Source organism: Zea mays, chromosome 6, assembly GCF_902167145.1.
Source record: "Zea mays cultivar B73 chromosome 6, Zm-B73-REFERENCE-NAM-5.0, whole genome shotgun sequence".
Taxonomy (NCBI): domain Eukaryota; kingdom Viridiplantae; phylum Streptophyta; class Magnoliopsida; order Poales; family Poaceae; genus Zea; species Zea mays.
This window is the reverse complement of record NC_050101.1, coordinates 130,829,769-130,846,470: the sequence shown is the minus strand read 5'-3', so window position 1 is coordinate 130,846,470 and position 16,702 is coordinate 130,829,769. Positions and strand designations below refer to the sequence as shown.

The 16,702-nt window shown below is 51.5% G+C and overlaps 1 protein-coding gene across 1 annotated transcript; it reads right to left on the bottom strand.

Annotated features, from left to right (window-relative positions):
* Positions 1-13,220: 13,220 nt before the first annotated feature.
* LOC100282556 (anthocyanidin 3-O-glucosyltransferase) lies at positions 13,221-14,968 on the bottom strand. Its single transcript, NM_001155464.3, has one exon. It carries the CDS (start codon positions 14,922-14,924, stop codon positions 13,473-13,475), a length of 1,452 nt encoding a protein of 483 aa, NP_001148936.2. The 5' UTR covers positions 14,925-14,968; the 3' UTR covers positions 13,221-13,472.
* Between the last annotated feature and the right edge of the window lie 1,734 nt (positions 14,969-16,702).

Below are 16,702 nucleotides of genomic sequence, written 5' to 3'. Positions count from 1 at the left end.
CGCACTGTTTGACAATGGACTGGACAGGTGCGTCGTCTGCGAGATGGCTCTGGCGCCGCCTGCCAGCGGAGTGGACAGGACACATTAAATGCTGAGGGGGCACATCGCCTGTCAGCAGGGTGGACAGGCGGCGCGTTGTCTCCGCAATAAATGCAGAGACCACGTGGCCTAGGGGCCTTACGTCAGGCTCCGCCCGTTGGCTTATGTCACGGGAAACAAGCCACGTGGTAGCATCGGGTCTCCGCCTGAGCGGGGAGCGCAAGCTCACGGTATAAGGCCTAGACACGTGTCAGTACTGGACCCTTGCTCATGCCAGGGTTTCCCCTGTCCTGGGACCTTGTTGCGGCCCGGACCATACTGAAGGGATCTGGACCCCATCCAAGGGACCCGACACGCTTACTCGGGAGTCCCGGGCCACAATCGGGGGTCCGGGTTGTGCGTACAGGGGTCCGGCGCTCCCTCGCGGAGGTCCAGCCCGACTGATACATCCTGAATGTATCATCTTTTCTTGCCATATGGTGCCCCTTGATCTGCTCATGTGGTGGGGACGAGCGCTTGTTCACCGTATGGCTAAGGAACGGCGTACGGGCACCGCGACTTCATACTGTAGTAAGGGGTACCCCTGATTTAGGGTACCGACAGTGGCCCCCGGGCCCGCCTCAGGGGAGGATGCGAGCCTGCAGGTGGGGTCAAAGTTTGACTGGCGATTGGCTCGCTGCTCCTGCGCGTCTGTTGATGCAATTATTGCCGGCCCGCCCATGGTCACGCCGACTACCACGCCTGTCCCCGTGGCTGACTGACCCGTGACCTCCGCACTTAATGCCTTCGTTGGGCCATGCACGGGGTGCCTCGAGTCGCTGCATTGGTTTTGAAAATTTATCTTCTCAGCCTTCTGCGACGGCCTCGAGGAGGCGCGGTATTGGCGCGAGCGGCGGTGCGACTTTTCTGCACTCAGAAACCGGCGCGCCGGGTGCATGTCATGTGGGCCTAGGCCCCCATGCCAGAGGTTGGACCACCGGTCGAAGCCGAGGGGCGCACAACCACAGGGCGGTTGCACGCTCCTTGTGCGACGGTTCGCCTCCTTGACCGCTGGTTGCGGTGAAGATGGAAGGGCGAATAACCGCAGGGCGGTTACACGCTCCTTGTGCGGCGGTTCGCCTCCTTGACCGCTGGTTGCGGTGAAGATGGAAGGGCGAATAACCGCAGGCCGGTTGCATGCTCCTTGTGCGGCGGTTTGCCTTCTTAACCGCTGGTTGCGGCGAAGATGGAAGGACGTATAACCGCAGGGCGGTTGCACGCTCCCTGTGCGATTATTTGCCTTCTTCGCGCTTCGGGCCAGTTTGTATGACATGTGGGGCCTGGCCCCCATGTCATAGGATGGGAACCCTGGTGCGCATCGGGGGAGACCTTGCCCGTGACGCTTTGGGGCGCGAGCGGGGAAATCTGCCTTTAAAAGGGGGTTCACCCTTCGAGTAGCAGCCATGTCTTGCTTTTCTCCCACTCGCGGTGCCCTTTCATGCATCTTCGAGCTCTCTGCACCCCTTTGCCTTCAAGGTTTCTACTTTGCGTTGTCGTAGTTTACCATGGCCTTGTGACTTCATCCCGAGCACACCCAAATTGAGTGAGTGCTCGAAATGGTATACCGCCTCCTTGGATGGAATGCGCCGGTATTTGCTGGGAGGACTTGTGCTGGGGTCTCTCCTTTCGGCGACCTTTCCGCCGAAGAGTTTGTGTTCTTTGTTTCCAAACTCCTAGCGGGTCGGTCCCGTCGATCCCATCTTTCTTTGTGCAGCTATTGGAGGGGCCTGGGCCCCGGGGTCTACCTGTGGTGTCCTGTTTCATTCTTCAGGCGGCCATCGTCGCCTACTTCCGCGAGATGTCCATGAAGGCGACGCTTTTTCCCGCTTCTTCCTCCAGCATTCGGGGAGAAGGATGATTACCAGCCTCGTGGAGGTGGGTAGTGGGCTGAGCCACGGCTCCATCCCACGCGCCCCCAGTATCTTGGGGTGGGAAGCGAGCCGTGCTGTGGCTCCATCTCTTTGGCTTTGATGGCTTTGGTGCCGCCTCCGACGCTGTCTCCCACCGCTGATCGGGGCGTGGTTGTCCGTCCACCGCACGGGCGATGGTCGCGCCGTGCGTAGGTCCGCCACATCCGTGGCATCCCCCACGCTGCTGGTCGCACTGTTCCGACGCCGTCCGGGGGGTCGTACAAGACGTCGTACGCTGTGGAGGTGGCGGCCGCGTTCTTGGATGGTCTGGTCCTCACCCCCGTAGGAGGACGGGAGCGAGGACCTCTTCGTGCGCACTGTGATGGCCACCGTTGCCGACAAGCCACCAGGGCGAAGGTGGCCGCTGTCGCTGGCGAGCCGTTGGTGCAGAGGCGGTCGCTCGGAGTAGAGGTGGTCGCCACCGCTGGTGAGGCTGCCCGGAGCTAGCTTCCAACGCGACCCTGCTGGTACAGAGTAGTCCATTCCTACAGAGTAGAGATGGAGCTAGGGCTCCGCTTGAAAGCGGATGTAATACTTTTGCTTTTTGTAAGGTACTTTTGAGTACTATTTATCAAGCAGTATTAGCACTTATCTGTGTACCACTTGTCCCTGTTGCGTGTGGTGTAACTGATTCTTCCTTGGTACCTGGTGATGAGGATATCACTTCTATACATACAATGAATGGACCGATAAGACGATCGCGTGCACGACAGCTAAATCTCCACATATATTCTACCCTAGTCAATTGTGTTTCAGAGCTTACGCTTGGGGCCATGGATGTTTTGAGGATTAGGAACCTTAGAGAGGACCAGCAAGTACTTAGGAAAGGCCTAGGTGTTGAGGAGGAGCAGCAAGGGCGTCCACAACAGGAAGGAGATCAAGTTCGAGTCAGCTGTGACTCCATCTCGGGTTCCAGGACCAGTCTGCACTAAAATGGACGCCCAAGATGCATCCGGACTCCGATTGCGACGGACTGGATATGGTTGGAAAGATAACGAGATTATCTAACCAACCCAACTGGTTCCACCCTAAAATTCATCCGGAGTCAACGGGAATCGTCGAAACAAGTCAGCGTTTAGATTCTGTTTTGGTGCTGCGACACCGTCTGTTGGGCCGTGTATCGCGTCGGAGCCCATTAGGGGCGAGTCCAGGGGTCATGCACGCCCTAATACTCTATTTATTCAGTAGCCTCTGCCACATTTAGGTTTGAGTTTTGCTTAGATCAATTCTGTCATCGAACAGTGTCGCCGTCATCGGCTTGTGAGACCCCATCCCGTAATCAATACAATTTTGGTTGCGTTTCTTTCCTGTTCTTGCTTGTGTTCTTGATTGCGCTTACAGGGATAAGCCTTCGTGGCGAGGTCATTCGTGTGTCACGGGTGATAACCAACGGAGCCGTGGTGTAGTGATTGCGAGCAACCGTTCGCTCGGAGCCTTGGATCATCAACGTCGAGATCTCCACTCAATCAAATTATCGTATCTCACGGAAAATCGGGCCGCGTCTACTATCAATTGGTATCAAATTTCCAGGTTGTCCGTGAGGTATAATTCTATCTTTAGATTAGTTTTGTTTCGTCCCATAGTCCACAAAAGGCCAAAAAAATTACGATCAGTTTATTCCGACCTAAAACCATCGCCTTAGCCTTTGCACAATTCAGTTTAGAGTCCGCGGTTTTGAGTTCGTGTTCTAGTTGAGTTCAGTTGCTGGATTAGATTTGTTTTTGTTCAGTTTGATTCTGTCCATCCGCTTCCATCCTACAAAACCGACTCTATCTACAAAACAGATCTTATCTCTAAAACCGACCCTATCCATAAAACAGATCCTATCCACAAAACAGATCCTATCTGTATAACCGACCCTATCCGCAAAACAGATCCTATCTCTAAAACCGACCCTATCCACAAAACAGATCCTATATCTAAACCAACCATATCTATAAAACAAATCCTATCTCTAAAACCGACCCTGTGCTCCATAGTCATCGCTTCGGTTCCTGCCGATTTGTGCCTTTGAAAACCATAACTTGAGGTACCTTCCATAAAACAGGCATAACTTTTCGCTTGGTACTCCGTTTGAGCTCAAATTTTTACAGCAGATTCCTGACTCCATTCTGGGGTGACCCAAACTGGTTCGGTCAAAAAATTCAAAAAAATCAGGAAGATAATTAAAAAATTGTTTAAGTGTTTTCAAGAATTTCAGAGATCTTTTGTGAATTTCTCTAGGCCACAATACAACTCTGTTTCAAGTGAAATTTTGTGTGCTTCCATCCTTTGTGTTTTTGGATCAGTGGTAAAAAATTCAGAATATTTTGAGCTCTTTTGATGGTACTCCTTTTGAAACGGCCCTTTGATTTCTACTAGTGCTGAAAAATCTGCCCTATTTACAGAACTGTCATTCCCACTAGATACTTGTACCTCCTTTCTTGTGCCTTGGTCCAACTGTTCTATTACATTTTCTAGGCCAGCAACTAGGATGAGTATTTGGAACACTTATTCAGCATTGCTATCTGTTACTGACTTGTGTGCCACATATATATATAAATATTTAGTCAGCCTTCCCAGAACTCCAGTTTTCTCTCGATCAGAACAGGTACTCCTTTGCAATCACACCCACGCTCGTTGGACAGTCACATCGGTCACTGTTTGCCACCTGCAGTGCTAGTAAGTACGTTGTAAGAGCAGGGTAAGACGCTTCATAATTTGTATTCCACCACCACCACCACCACCACCACCCTGAGAGATAGTTGTACGGTTCATATTGTTTGTTGCCTTTTTGTCTCTGTTTTGTGCTAACAATGACAGGACCAAAGATTCAAATGGACAAGGACAAGGGGCCTAAACTTAACGACGATGAGTGTGTCTCTCAGATGGAATTGAAGGAGATGATGCGCGCGATGACTGAAGCTTTTAAAAAATACCAGGACTCTGCCTCGACATCCTATGAGCAGCTTGATCGACGAGTTGATGAACTTGTTATACGCATGGACGTACTGGAGGCTCGTCCCCCACCACCAACTCCATTCCCATCTCACTCTCCTGTGGACGACGACGACGATAACGACGATGTTTATGCACCGCTGCCACAACGCTTCGCACGTAATCGACAAGGTATGAGAGTTAATGGTAGACGTCATCATCATAATCCTGAACCAGACCATGATCCATTTGCTAAGATTAAGTTTTCTATTCCACCGTTCATGGGTTTTTATGATGCTGAAGCTTACTTAGACTGGGAGATGACGGTAGAACAAAAATTTAATTCTCGTCTTGTTCCTGAGCAGCATAGGGTTAGACAAGCCACTAGTGAATTTAGAGATTTTGCTATCATTTGGTGGAATGAACTTGTTAACACACGTGCTGCACCACAAACATGGAATGCGTTAAAAGAGGAGATGCGAGCTTGCTTTGTTCCCCCTTCTTATAGACGTGATCTTCGAAAAAAATTGCAACACTTAGGGGGTGTTTGGTTGCTCCTGCTAAAGTTTAGCCCGTGTCACATCAAGCGTTTGACTTTTAAATAGGAGTATGAAATATAGACCCAACCAACTGGACTAAATTCGTCTCGTCTTTTAATCTTCGGCTGACAAATTAGTTTTATAATCCGACTACATTTAATACCCGGAACGGAGGTTCAAACATTTGATGGGATAGAGGCTAAATTTTAGCGGGGTGTAACCAAACACCCCCTTAGATCAGGGAGACATGTCGGTACAAGAATACTACCAAGAGCTTCAGAAAGGTATGCTACGATGTGGGGTAGTTGAGGATCCGGAGGATCAAATGGTTAGGTTTTATGGGGGATTGAGGCAGGAGATTCAGGATATTGTTGATTATAAAGAATATCATTCTATACAACACTTGTTCCATCTTTCTATGTTGGCAGAAAAAAAATTGAAGGGTCATCAACAACGGAGGAGCAGCACTTTCGCTCCACGCCAGCCACCGGCGCCAGCCAAGGCATCATCATCTTCGGGCATACGGACGTCCACATCTTCCACTGTACCTTCGGGTGTTGCAGCAAAACCTGCTACGACCACCTCTTCCACAGGCCGCTCCTCCGACATCAAGTGCCACCGCTGCTAGGGACTTGGTCATATTCAGCGAGATTGCCCCAGCAAACGGGCATACATTGCTACTGGTGATGGTGGGTATGTTAGTGCTTCTGATGTTGAAGATGAAGATACTGTTGGAGTTAACATTGCAGAGAGTTATGATGGTGATGAAGAGGTTCTTGGTACAACAGCGACCGAGACCTATAAGGCCTTGATTGTGCAACGAGCTTTGAGTGCCACGGCTATTGACGACGACAGACAGCGCCACAACCTCTTCAACATGTTCCTCATCGTCAAGGACTGCCGTGTACATACCATCATTGACGGTGGTAGCTGCAACAACTTGGTGAATGTTGAGTTGGTCAAGAAGCTTGGCTTGACAACACGAGAGCATCCCCACCCTTATCACATTCAATGGTTTAACAACAGTGGTAAGTTCAAGGTAACAAAAACAGCAAGGGTGCATTTTTCTATTAGCTCTTACCATGACTTTGCTGATTTCGATGTGGTGAGTAAGGATGCTTGCTCTCTTTTACTGGGACGTCCTTGGGAGTTTGATACTGATGTTATTCACCATGGTAGATCTAATAAATATACTTTCATGCATAAGGGAAAGAAAATTGTGTTGCTTCCTATGACTCCCACTGAAATTGTCCACTTTGAACATGAGAAAGAGACTAATGCTAAGCAAAAAGGTGTTTTGAACTCTGAAAATCAGCAACCTATTAAGTTAAAAACTCCTACTTTGCTAGCCACTAGATCTGATCTTGATGAGTTACATGCCTCTGTTGGACTTTGCTATGCCTTAGTGTGCAAAAATGCTTTCTATTCCGTTGATGATAAGTCTATTACTTTGCCACCTGCTATTGCTAACCCTTTGCAACAGTATATGGATGTGTTTCTCTCTGAGATACCCCCTGGATTACCACCTAAGTTGTCTCCAGATTTTCGGGATAGTCCCACCTTTAATATTTCAGATTTGAAGTCATATATGGGTGACGAAAATGAGATCGAGTCGAGGACGACTCCAATTCAAGAGGAGGAGGATGATGAGGACATCACTTCTATACATACAATGAATGGACCGATAAGACGATCGCGTGCACGACAGCTAAATCTCCAGGTACATTCTACCCTAGTCAATTGTGTTTCAGAGCTTACGCTTGGGGCCATGGATGTTTTGAGGATTAGGAACCTTGGAGAGGACCAGAAAGGACTTGGGAAAGGCCTAGGTGTTGAGGAGGAGCAGCAAGGGCGTTCACAACATGAAGGAGATCAAGTTCAAGTCAGCTGTGACTCCATCTCGGGTTCCAGGACCAATCTGCACTAAAATGGACGCCCAAGATGCATTCGGACTCCGATTGCGACGGACTGGATATGGTTGGAAAGATAACGAGATTATCTAACCAACCCAACAGGTTCCACCCTAAAATTCATCCGGAGTCAACGGGAATCGTCGAAACAAGTCAGCGTTCAGATTCTGTTTTGGTGCTGCGACACCGTCTGTTGGGCCGTTGGGCCGTGTATCGCATCGGAGCCCATTAGAGGTGAGTCCAGGGGTCACACACGCCCTAATACCCTATTTATTTAGTAGCCGCCGCCATATTTAGGTTTGGGTTTTGCTTAGATCAATTCTGTCATCGAACAGTGTCGTCGTCATCGGCTTGTGAGACCCCATCCCGTAATCAATACAATTTTGGTTGCGTTTCTTTCCTGTTCTTGCTTGTGTTCTTGATTGCGCTTGCAGGGATAAGCCTTCGTGGCGAGGTCATTCGTGTGTCACGGGTGATAACCAACGGAGTCGTGGTGTAGTGATTGCGAGGAACCGTTCGCTCGGAGCCTTGGATCATCAACTTCGAAATCTCCACTCAATCAAATTATCATATCTCACGGAAGATCGGGCCACGTCTACTATCACCTGGCCCCCCTGGGATGTAGGCTCAATTTGTCGAGGCTGTAGACCAGCATACCTAAGAAAGAGTTTGGCGGCGGCACCCAAGAGGTAGCCTCGACTGGGACCTAGGCCTGCACACAGCTTCGGCTAGGGAGCGTTAGTAGTACACCCACAGGACCCATCATCTGACACTATCCATCCTTTGATACATGCTCGGGACCTGCAGGGTCTAGTCTGGGAGGCCAAGTTGTGCGTCCGGACCCCTGGATGGTGGTTCTAGGTACTAGGATACTTGTCGCATAGTGGTGGAGTGTGCAGGCCCACGGTACGAAACCAGGCTGAGCGGCTACACGGGCTCCGGACCACCCCAGGAGACAAATGTCCATTCTCTAGTTCCGGACCCCAGGTTGTCGAACCCACAGGACTTATAGCTCCAAATACTAGGTACCCGTCATGGAGTGGTGGAGTGTGCAGGCTTTCGGGTACGGAACCAGGCTAAGCGGCCACACAGGCTCCGGACCACCCCATGGAATGGGGTCCCGTTCTCCAGAGCCGGCTCCTAGGCTGTCGGGCCCTCCTGCTTTCGCAGAGAGGTCCTAAACTGCAAGCTTGGCTGTTCAATTCGGATGTCATCATGTCTGATGGAAAGGGAACTGTTCGGGTGGGTTAGATAAGATAATATCTGAAAAACTGCAAGGTAAGACCATGGTGCAGTAGGATAAACTATTGTAGAGGCATATCCGAGGGGGTAAATCTTTTCTTTTTAACCTGTCATGCATGGGTGCAGACCAACAGGCCGGGCTTATGAGGGCGGACCTCACCGGGTTGGCGTACACGTATGTGTTATCTAGTTACAAAAAGGGAGAAGAATTCAACCCCTTAGACTTGCTTCTATGGATAGAACTTACAGAGATGCCCCAGAGGTGAGGGAGAGGTACTCTTTCAGTCATAGCAGGATAGTCACCCCCGGATCAGCGTATTCCCGCCACCTTGAAGGGTCCTTCCCAACTGGGGGGGAGTTGCGGAGCCCTTCTTGGTTTGGTACTTGCCGTAGGACTAGGTCCCGACCCTGGGTTCCCATCTGCGTTTGACGAGGGAGCCCTCGTCTTCGGCCGTGGCCATTTCTGCATGAACCTGTCGGAAGTCTGGACCCGTGGGGAGTCCAAAAGGGTTTCCGGGGGAAGGCTGGCTTCGGCCCCGTAGACCGGGGAGCATGGGGTCCCCCTGGGGGTCCATCTAGTTACCTCCACCGGAGTAGGAGCCTCCGGTGAAGACATCCTTCACGTCTCCCTCGGGTGACTGATACCCGAGGTCCCGTTCAGCCACGACCACCTCGCCGTCGTCGGCCTTTTCTTTGCCAGGTCGGCAATGAGGTGGAGAGCCGTCCTTGGAAGACTGCTCGCACCGCTCGCTGACGCGCTTCACAAGGTCAATGATCTTGCGACACTCCGTGGCGCTGTGGCGACCGTTGGGGTGCACAGGGCATGAATCGCTGTTACCCCTCTACGGCCGTGGGTGTTTGTTATGGTCGCTCCGGCCCCCGGTCGCGGCTGCAATGACTAGAGTGGTGGACCGCGGCTTCTGGTAGTCACGGTCCTTCTTCTTTTTCTTCTTACCGTCCCGGGGGACGGCACCCGAGCCACCCGACTGGGCAGCCCCGGTTTGTGGGGTCGAGTGCCAAGCACGGCCCTCGACGGCTCTGGCGCGTATGTCGACCAGAGCGAAGAGTGTGGGGACAGTCTCCACGTCATGCGTGGCCAACTTCTCCAACATTTTCTCATCACGTACTCCCTGACGGAAGGCCGTGATGATGGAAGCATCGGAAATGCGAGGTATAGTACCTTGTACCTTGGTGAAGCGGGAGATGAACGTCCGGAGGGTCTCCCCGGGCTCCTGCCTCACCGCATGGAGGTGGGCCTCCACACCGTGCTGCTGGTAAGCACTGGCGAAGTTTGCAACGAACCGCACGCAGAGCTCTTCCCAGGAGTAGATTGATCCTGGGATGAGGTTCATGATCCAAGTCCGGACAGGTCCAGACAAGGCGACATGAAAATATGTCGCCATCAAAGCGGTGTTTCCACCTGCTGCTGTGATGGCGGTGACGTACACCTGCAGGAACTCCAACGGGTTTGACGTTCTATCGTACTTCTCCAGCAGGTGCGGCGGAACTTGGGTGGCCATGACGCCACGCGGAGATGATCCGCAAGAGCGGCGCAGCCCACTCCGGCCAAGGGGACACCCGCTTGGGATCGGGTACCCATTGGGGCCTGCGGTGCTACCGCAGCGAAGTCTTGATCGAGGTTGCGGCCCTTGATGTTTTGGCGGCGCTCGCGCGCCCTTTCCAAAGAGATCCGGGCGTCCTCTCCCGCGCGCCTGCGGTTGAGTTCGGCCCGGAGGTCGTTGGTCTGTGCGCCCCTTACTGAGGGTGAGCGCACATACGCCGACGCCTCATGTTGGCACCGGGATGACCATGACCTCGACCTGGTCGAGGTAGAATACGCCATGCCGAGCAGTCGGTCGACGTCGTCCCGCAACTGCTTCATGGCCCCTGGTGAGGCCGTGGAGCTTGGGGGTGTCGCAGCAACTCCCTGGCTACTGACAACGCTCCCGGAGCTGCCCTCGACGGTGTCCGGGATGTCTGTGCAGCTGTATGCTGCCGTGCAGCGTGCACAACAGCAGTGCCCGACACTGGGCGATTGGGAACCTGTGGCGTGGAAGAAACAACTTCTTCCTCCACCAGGAAATCCGTGGAAGTCTCGGCGTGGTGCTCAATTATTTGCACCATGATGCTGAGCGAGAAAACCAGCAAAAACCTAATGCCTAGCCCCCTACCAGGCGCGCCAAATGTCGGAGAGGGAATTCTCCGGCCGAGTGGCAGAGTGCACCCGTCCTAAATCCTAAGATGAGGAAGGGGCTTAAGCGTTTTGCCTGTCCTGCTAAGCGAGCATCAAGCACATGAACACGCGAGGGTTTAGAGTGGTTCGGGCCGCCGGAGCGTAACACCCTACTTCACTATGTGTTGGATTGCTGTGGAAGCTTAAGAATTGAGAGTCTGAGTTCGGTCTCCCCTCCTAACGTTGCATGCCTCCCCTTTTATAGCTAAGGGGGGCATGTACAAGAGTGCTGAGCCCCGACATGTGGGCCCAGAAACACAACGGGTGTAGTACTTGGAACTACTAATGTTTGCTGCTGGGGCAATCTTCTTGCGCCCTAACACCCGAGATCTACGTAGCCTCGGCGTGCAGGGGAAGCTTCTGTATAAGGGATGATGAACACAGTGCGCCGCACGGCACGTGCGCACTGTTTGACAATGGACTGGACAGGTGTGCCGTCTGCATGATGGCTCTGGCGCCGCCTGCCAGTGGAGTGGACATGACACATTAAATGTTGAGAGGGCACATCGCCTGTCAGCAGGGTGGACAGGCGGTGCGTCCTCTCCGCAATAAATGCAGAGACCGCGTGGCCTAGGGGCCTTACGTCAGGCTCCGCCCGTTGGCTTATGTCACGGGCAACAAGCCACGTGGTAGCATCGGGTCTCCGCCTGAGCGGGGAGCACAAGCGCACGGTATAAGGCCCGGACACGTGTCAGTACCGGACCCTTGCTCATGCCAGGGTTTCCCGTGTCCATGGACCTTGTTGCGGCCCGGACCTTACTCGGAGGGATCTGGACCCCATCCAAGGGACCCGGCACGCTTACTCGGGAGTCCCGGGCCACAATCGGGGGTCCGGGTTGTGCGTACAGGGGTCCAGCGCTCCCTCGCGGAGGTCCGGCCCGACTGATACATCCTGGATGTATCATCTTTTCTTGCCATATGGTGCCCCTTGATCTGCCCATGTGGTGGGGACGAGCGCTTGTTCACCGTGTGGCTAAGGAACGGCGTACGGGCACCGCGTCTTCATACTGTAGTAAGGGGTACCCCTGATTCAGGGTACCAACAGTATATTATAAAATCTCCTCCTAGAGTGAATCTAAAAACAAAATATATTTTATTATGTCATGAATATGTATAAGTTTATTTAAGTTGATGACCAAAGATATAAATATTTGACTTAGGAACAAAACTAATTTCAGTATCCAAATTATCCATAATCTTCAGAGAAACTTGTGGTGGTTCTTCTAGTTAATAATGAAATCGGTGAGAAACAATACATCCTTAAAGAGTTGAAAGATATTCCTGCAACCTTAGGAACAAAACTAGATTTTTCTTACATCCTGGATCGAGCTTACTAAATTTCATTCTCTTCCTTTTTATCTTAACTTTTCTAGACTGGATTAAATAAATTTATATGGACTTATATGGATCACCCCTTATAGACCGGGTAACCTAAGACCTAAGGTGTGGATCCACCCCTAGTTGATATAAAAATGTCGCAACACTATCGAAGACACGCTCTTTGCCGAGTGCTCAGGGGTTTGTCAAGCCCTTTTTACCAAGTGTATTTGTGGGTGGCACTCGGCAAAGAGAGTGTCTCCATTAGTGCAACATCTCAAATTCCTTGGTAGAATCTTTGCTGATGTCTAAATACAGTTGGGCTATGTATAGCAAGCTAGCTAGCACCACTTGGATCCACAAATCCTGAGTCACTGACACCCACGCTCCTAAATCTTTTTTCACCATGTGCTCCTCATGTTGTTCTAACTTGTAATTTGGCAAGCTAACACGTAGGCCTTGTAGGGAAACAATACACTTTACAGTTTAAAATAGTGTTTTATACGTCCTTATATACAGTCTGTTGAAGATGGTCTCACCTAAGTTGTGGTTGCCTTGCAAAAGTCCGAGGCTGCCTCGCTCGCCGCAGTGGCCAAAAAACCGCGCAACATCCCCTCCCCTACCGTAGATATGGAATCGTATGATGTAAAAATTTTTGGCTTACGTGGCCGGGCTGGGCCTTGGGCCTAGCTCTTATACATATAGCGCGTGATAGGTTCGCTGGACAGTAGCGCCCGAGCTTGGACGCGTGGATGCAAGCGGGACTTTCTATGCCAGTTGGTCTGTATGTGCAGGGATGTAAGACGAGCGCGTTCAAGCGGTGCAGGCCCGCGTGAGCCAGGCACCAAGGAGTCCAGCAACCAATCACGCAGATAGAAATATATTAGCTCCAGTTTCTAAATACCGGTTGAGACTCCAATACTGTATACAACTTTCAATCACTACATATGGGCATTTCTTTAGTAGCAGAGTATGGACGGTCGAGTGTAAAAGTGGTTGTTAAAATAGAATGGTACTTCCTCTATTTTTTTATTTGTCGCGTTTTAGTTTAAAATAAACTAATGGTAGACAAATATTTAAAATGCAACTATTTTTATTTCATTACAAGATGACATCACAAGATGACAGATGACGCACTATTCTTGATGGGGTAGGTACGTGATAGTACAGGCTACCTACCTCCCAACAACTCACGTGTGTGAGAACTGTTTTGGTTGACACTGCAACCAGCCACACGACAACGACGTCACAACTCCCCATCAGTGGGAAGGTAGGGTAGGGGAGTAGGGGACACAAACTTGTGGAAATCAGGAACCCCACGACGCAATCAAGACGCCACGGTTGCTTTGACGCTGGAAATAAACTCCTCCATGCTCCGGTAGCTGGTGCCACCCTCTGCAACTGCCTTGGCCGCTTCCTCGGCGGTCCTCGTCGTCCTTGCCCTGACCGCTTCGTCGGACATGACCTCTTTTACTTTCTTCGCGATCTCCACCCCGGTCACCAGCCAGTCCTCCCCGTCCCAGCTCCAGTGCTCCATCCACATCCCAACCCCACCGCTCACCGTTACCATGGCGTTCACGCGGTGGTCGCCGCCGCGGGGCCACGCCAGCAGCGGCACGCTGGCGGCAGCCGCCTCGGTCACCGAGTTCCACCCGCTGTGGCTTAGAAACAGCCCCATGGCCGGGTGCTTCAGCAGGGCCTCCTGGTCCACCCACGCCTTGGTCACGAGGCCGCGACCCTGCACTCGCTCCAGGAACTCCTCGCCGAGCAATTCCGTCAGCACGGCGCTGTCGTCCCTATCCACCGTTGTGGTTTTGAGCACCCAAAGGAACCGACAGTTGCTCGCCTCGAGCCCGGCGGCGATCTCCCTGATCTGGTCATGGCTCACGGCGCAGCGGTTGCCGAACGCGACGTACACCACAGACCGCGCTGGCTGCTCGTCAAGCCAGGCAACGGGGGAGCCCGATCCTTCTTCCTTCCCACCTTCGTCAACTGAGTTTTGCTGCGACATGAGTGGGCCAATGGCGTACACCGGTGGGAACCCCGGGACGACCTTGCCATCTCTCAGGGCAGCGAGCGCCACCGGCTCCAAGGCGTCGAACGTGTTCACCAGAAAGCCGTCAGCGTTGATGATCTCGCGGCCGTTGGCGATGAACTGCTTGGTGAAGAGTTTGTCGAGGTGAAGCAGCACCTGCGGGAGACAAGACTGCGGTATGCGACACACACCGGGGATGTCGACGTCGCCGATGTCACTCCCCTGCTCGGCCTTCTTGTCGATGTGTACAGGGGTGTAAGCAAGGAGCGAGAGCATGGTGGCGCTGGAGGGGAAGAGGACGTGGCACTGGACGCCGAGCTCCTTGGCGATGGGGATGACGTGGGAGGTCAGGGTCACGTCTGTAATGACGGCCGAGACGCGTGGGGCGGCGCCGGCAATAAGCGGGCCCAGGAGGTGCGCTGAGCGGCGCAGGGCCTCCCACCGGAGAACGAACGGGTCGCGGTCGTTGCTTGGGAGCTTGGACGCGTCGAACGGCAGGAGGTGGAGGTCGACGCGGCGGACACGGGGGAGGGCAGCGAAGAGGCTGGTGAAGTAGTCCTCCTCGGCGGCAGAAACGGTAGGAAGGACAGTCACCACAGAGATGTCGACGCTCTGCCCAGCGAGAGCCGCGATGAAGCGGAAGAATGGGATGAGGTGGCCCATGCCAGCGCTTGGGATGAACATGACATGCGGGCGGCCGCCGCTGTCGACCTCTCCCGGGCTATTCGTTGCCGGCGGGGCCATGACCGAAAGCTTGCTTGGTTTCGTTTTGAACTATGGACCCGAGTGAAGTGGCGATAGAGAGTAGGGTGCTTTATATAGACGGCACGTTGGAGTCACTTGGGAGCAACTCCAAGAGGAAGCTAAAAATATCCCCAAAAAATATTATTAGGGATAGGCTAAAAATTTTTAGAGGTAAATTATAGTGTATACTCTAACAGTTTCTTAAACAAATGCTGGAAACTCCAATCTGGCCCAAGATGCAAGGCGTTTATTTTCCTGCTATTGAATCAACATGCGCATACTAGGGTAAATTTAAGTGAGTCATGGCTACGCCAGCCTCTGAAGTCTGAATCATAGAACAGGGGTGAATTTTTGGACCTTGCTAGAAACTATAAACAAACAATTATGGCTTGAAACAACTATCGTCGGTCCCTGATCGAGGCACACAAACTGTAAAAGATAAACATACGATTGATCGAGATATCCATTATGAACATTGTGTGACAAGCTAGTAACATTAACATATCAAGCAACGACCATGTAGCTAGTTTCTAACACAAATGAAAGACAAAATATCTTTGGATAAAGGCATGCCGGTCTACTACTTGTCCAACTTCCTAGTTCATGAAAACAAGTCAGTCTCCTACCAATTCATCTTCCCAGCACATGAAGACACATAAAAAAACATATTGACATAGCGGCAAAATGCCCCTACTATCAGAAACTGAGATAGAAGGTTGTGCCTAGAGATGGCAATGGGTACCCGAAACCCGAAACCCGATGGGTTTTTACCCCATTAGGGTATGGGTTTGGGTCAATTTTCATACCCATGGGTTTGTTAACGGGCATAAATCTATACCCGACGGGTTTATGGGTACGGGTTTGTTCTTATAGTACCCAAACCCGCGAACCCGTGGGTTTTTTAAACCCGACCAAACCTAGTGCATATTGTCATTTTATTTTATAAACGAACAACAAACTTGTTATTCCTTATTTACTTACTAATTTTTATCAAATGGTGAATGTATAAGTAGTCGGTGAGAGTGTTGCTTGCTTGCTATTATAGTTTTTACTAGTGTTATATATGTGGTGGAAGGATAACTTAGTGCAAGGTCACTTAATTATACAACTTATTATTTGTATTCCATTCTCTCTACTAATAATTTTTATACCAAATCATGAACTCGTTGTTCATCACATAAATTTTGGACCATGATCTCATTAATCATTACGATAATTATTGATTATAGGAAGAACAAGCATATTGGAGATAAAACCCGTGGGTAACCCGCGGGTACCCGCTAACCCGATGGGTACGGGTTTGGGCAAAATCTCAAACCCGTCATGGGTACGGGTTTTTTAATGGGCATAAATATTTTTCACGGGTACGGGTTTGGGACGGCAAAACCCAGCGGGTTTGTACCCGTTGCCATCTCTAGTTGTGCCATGAACCATTCATTACTCCCCACCAGACTGTAGAATATCCCATCCACCTCCTACAAGCAACTGCAAGGGCATCAATACCTGGAGCAATCAAGAAATACAAAACTAGTAGTTCTAGAACTAAATCACAACTCACATAAATTATCAAACGTAAACTCTATTATCTATTCAATCCTGGGCAGGGGGCGAGCAGAGAGCGGGGCAGGGCAGGGGCCACGCTATAGATGGCCATTTGGCACTAACACGATGGGCCAGCCCAGGCATGACACGAAAAAGCACGGCCCAGGCACAACCCGGCCCGGTTAGTATAGTGCCACTGCCTGGCACGGCACGGCTATAGTGTTGTGCCTGGGCCA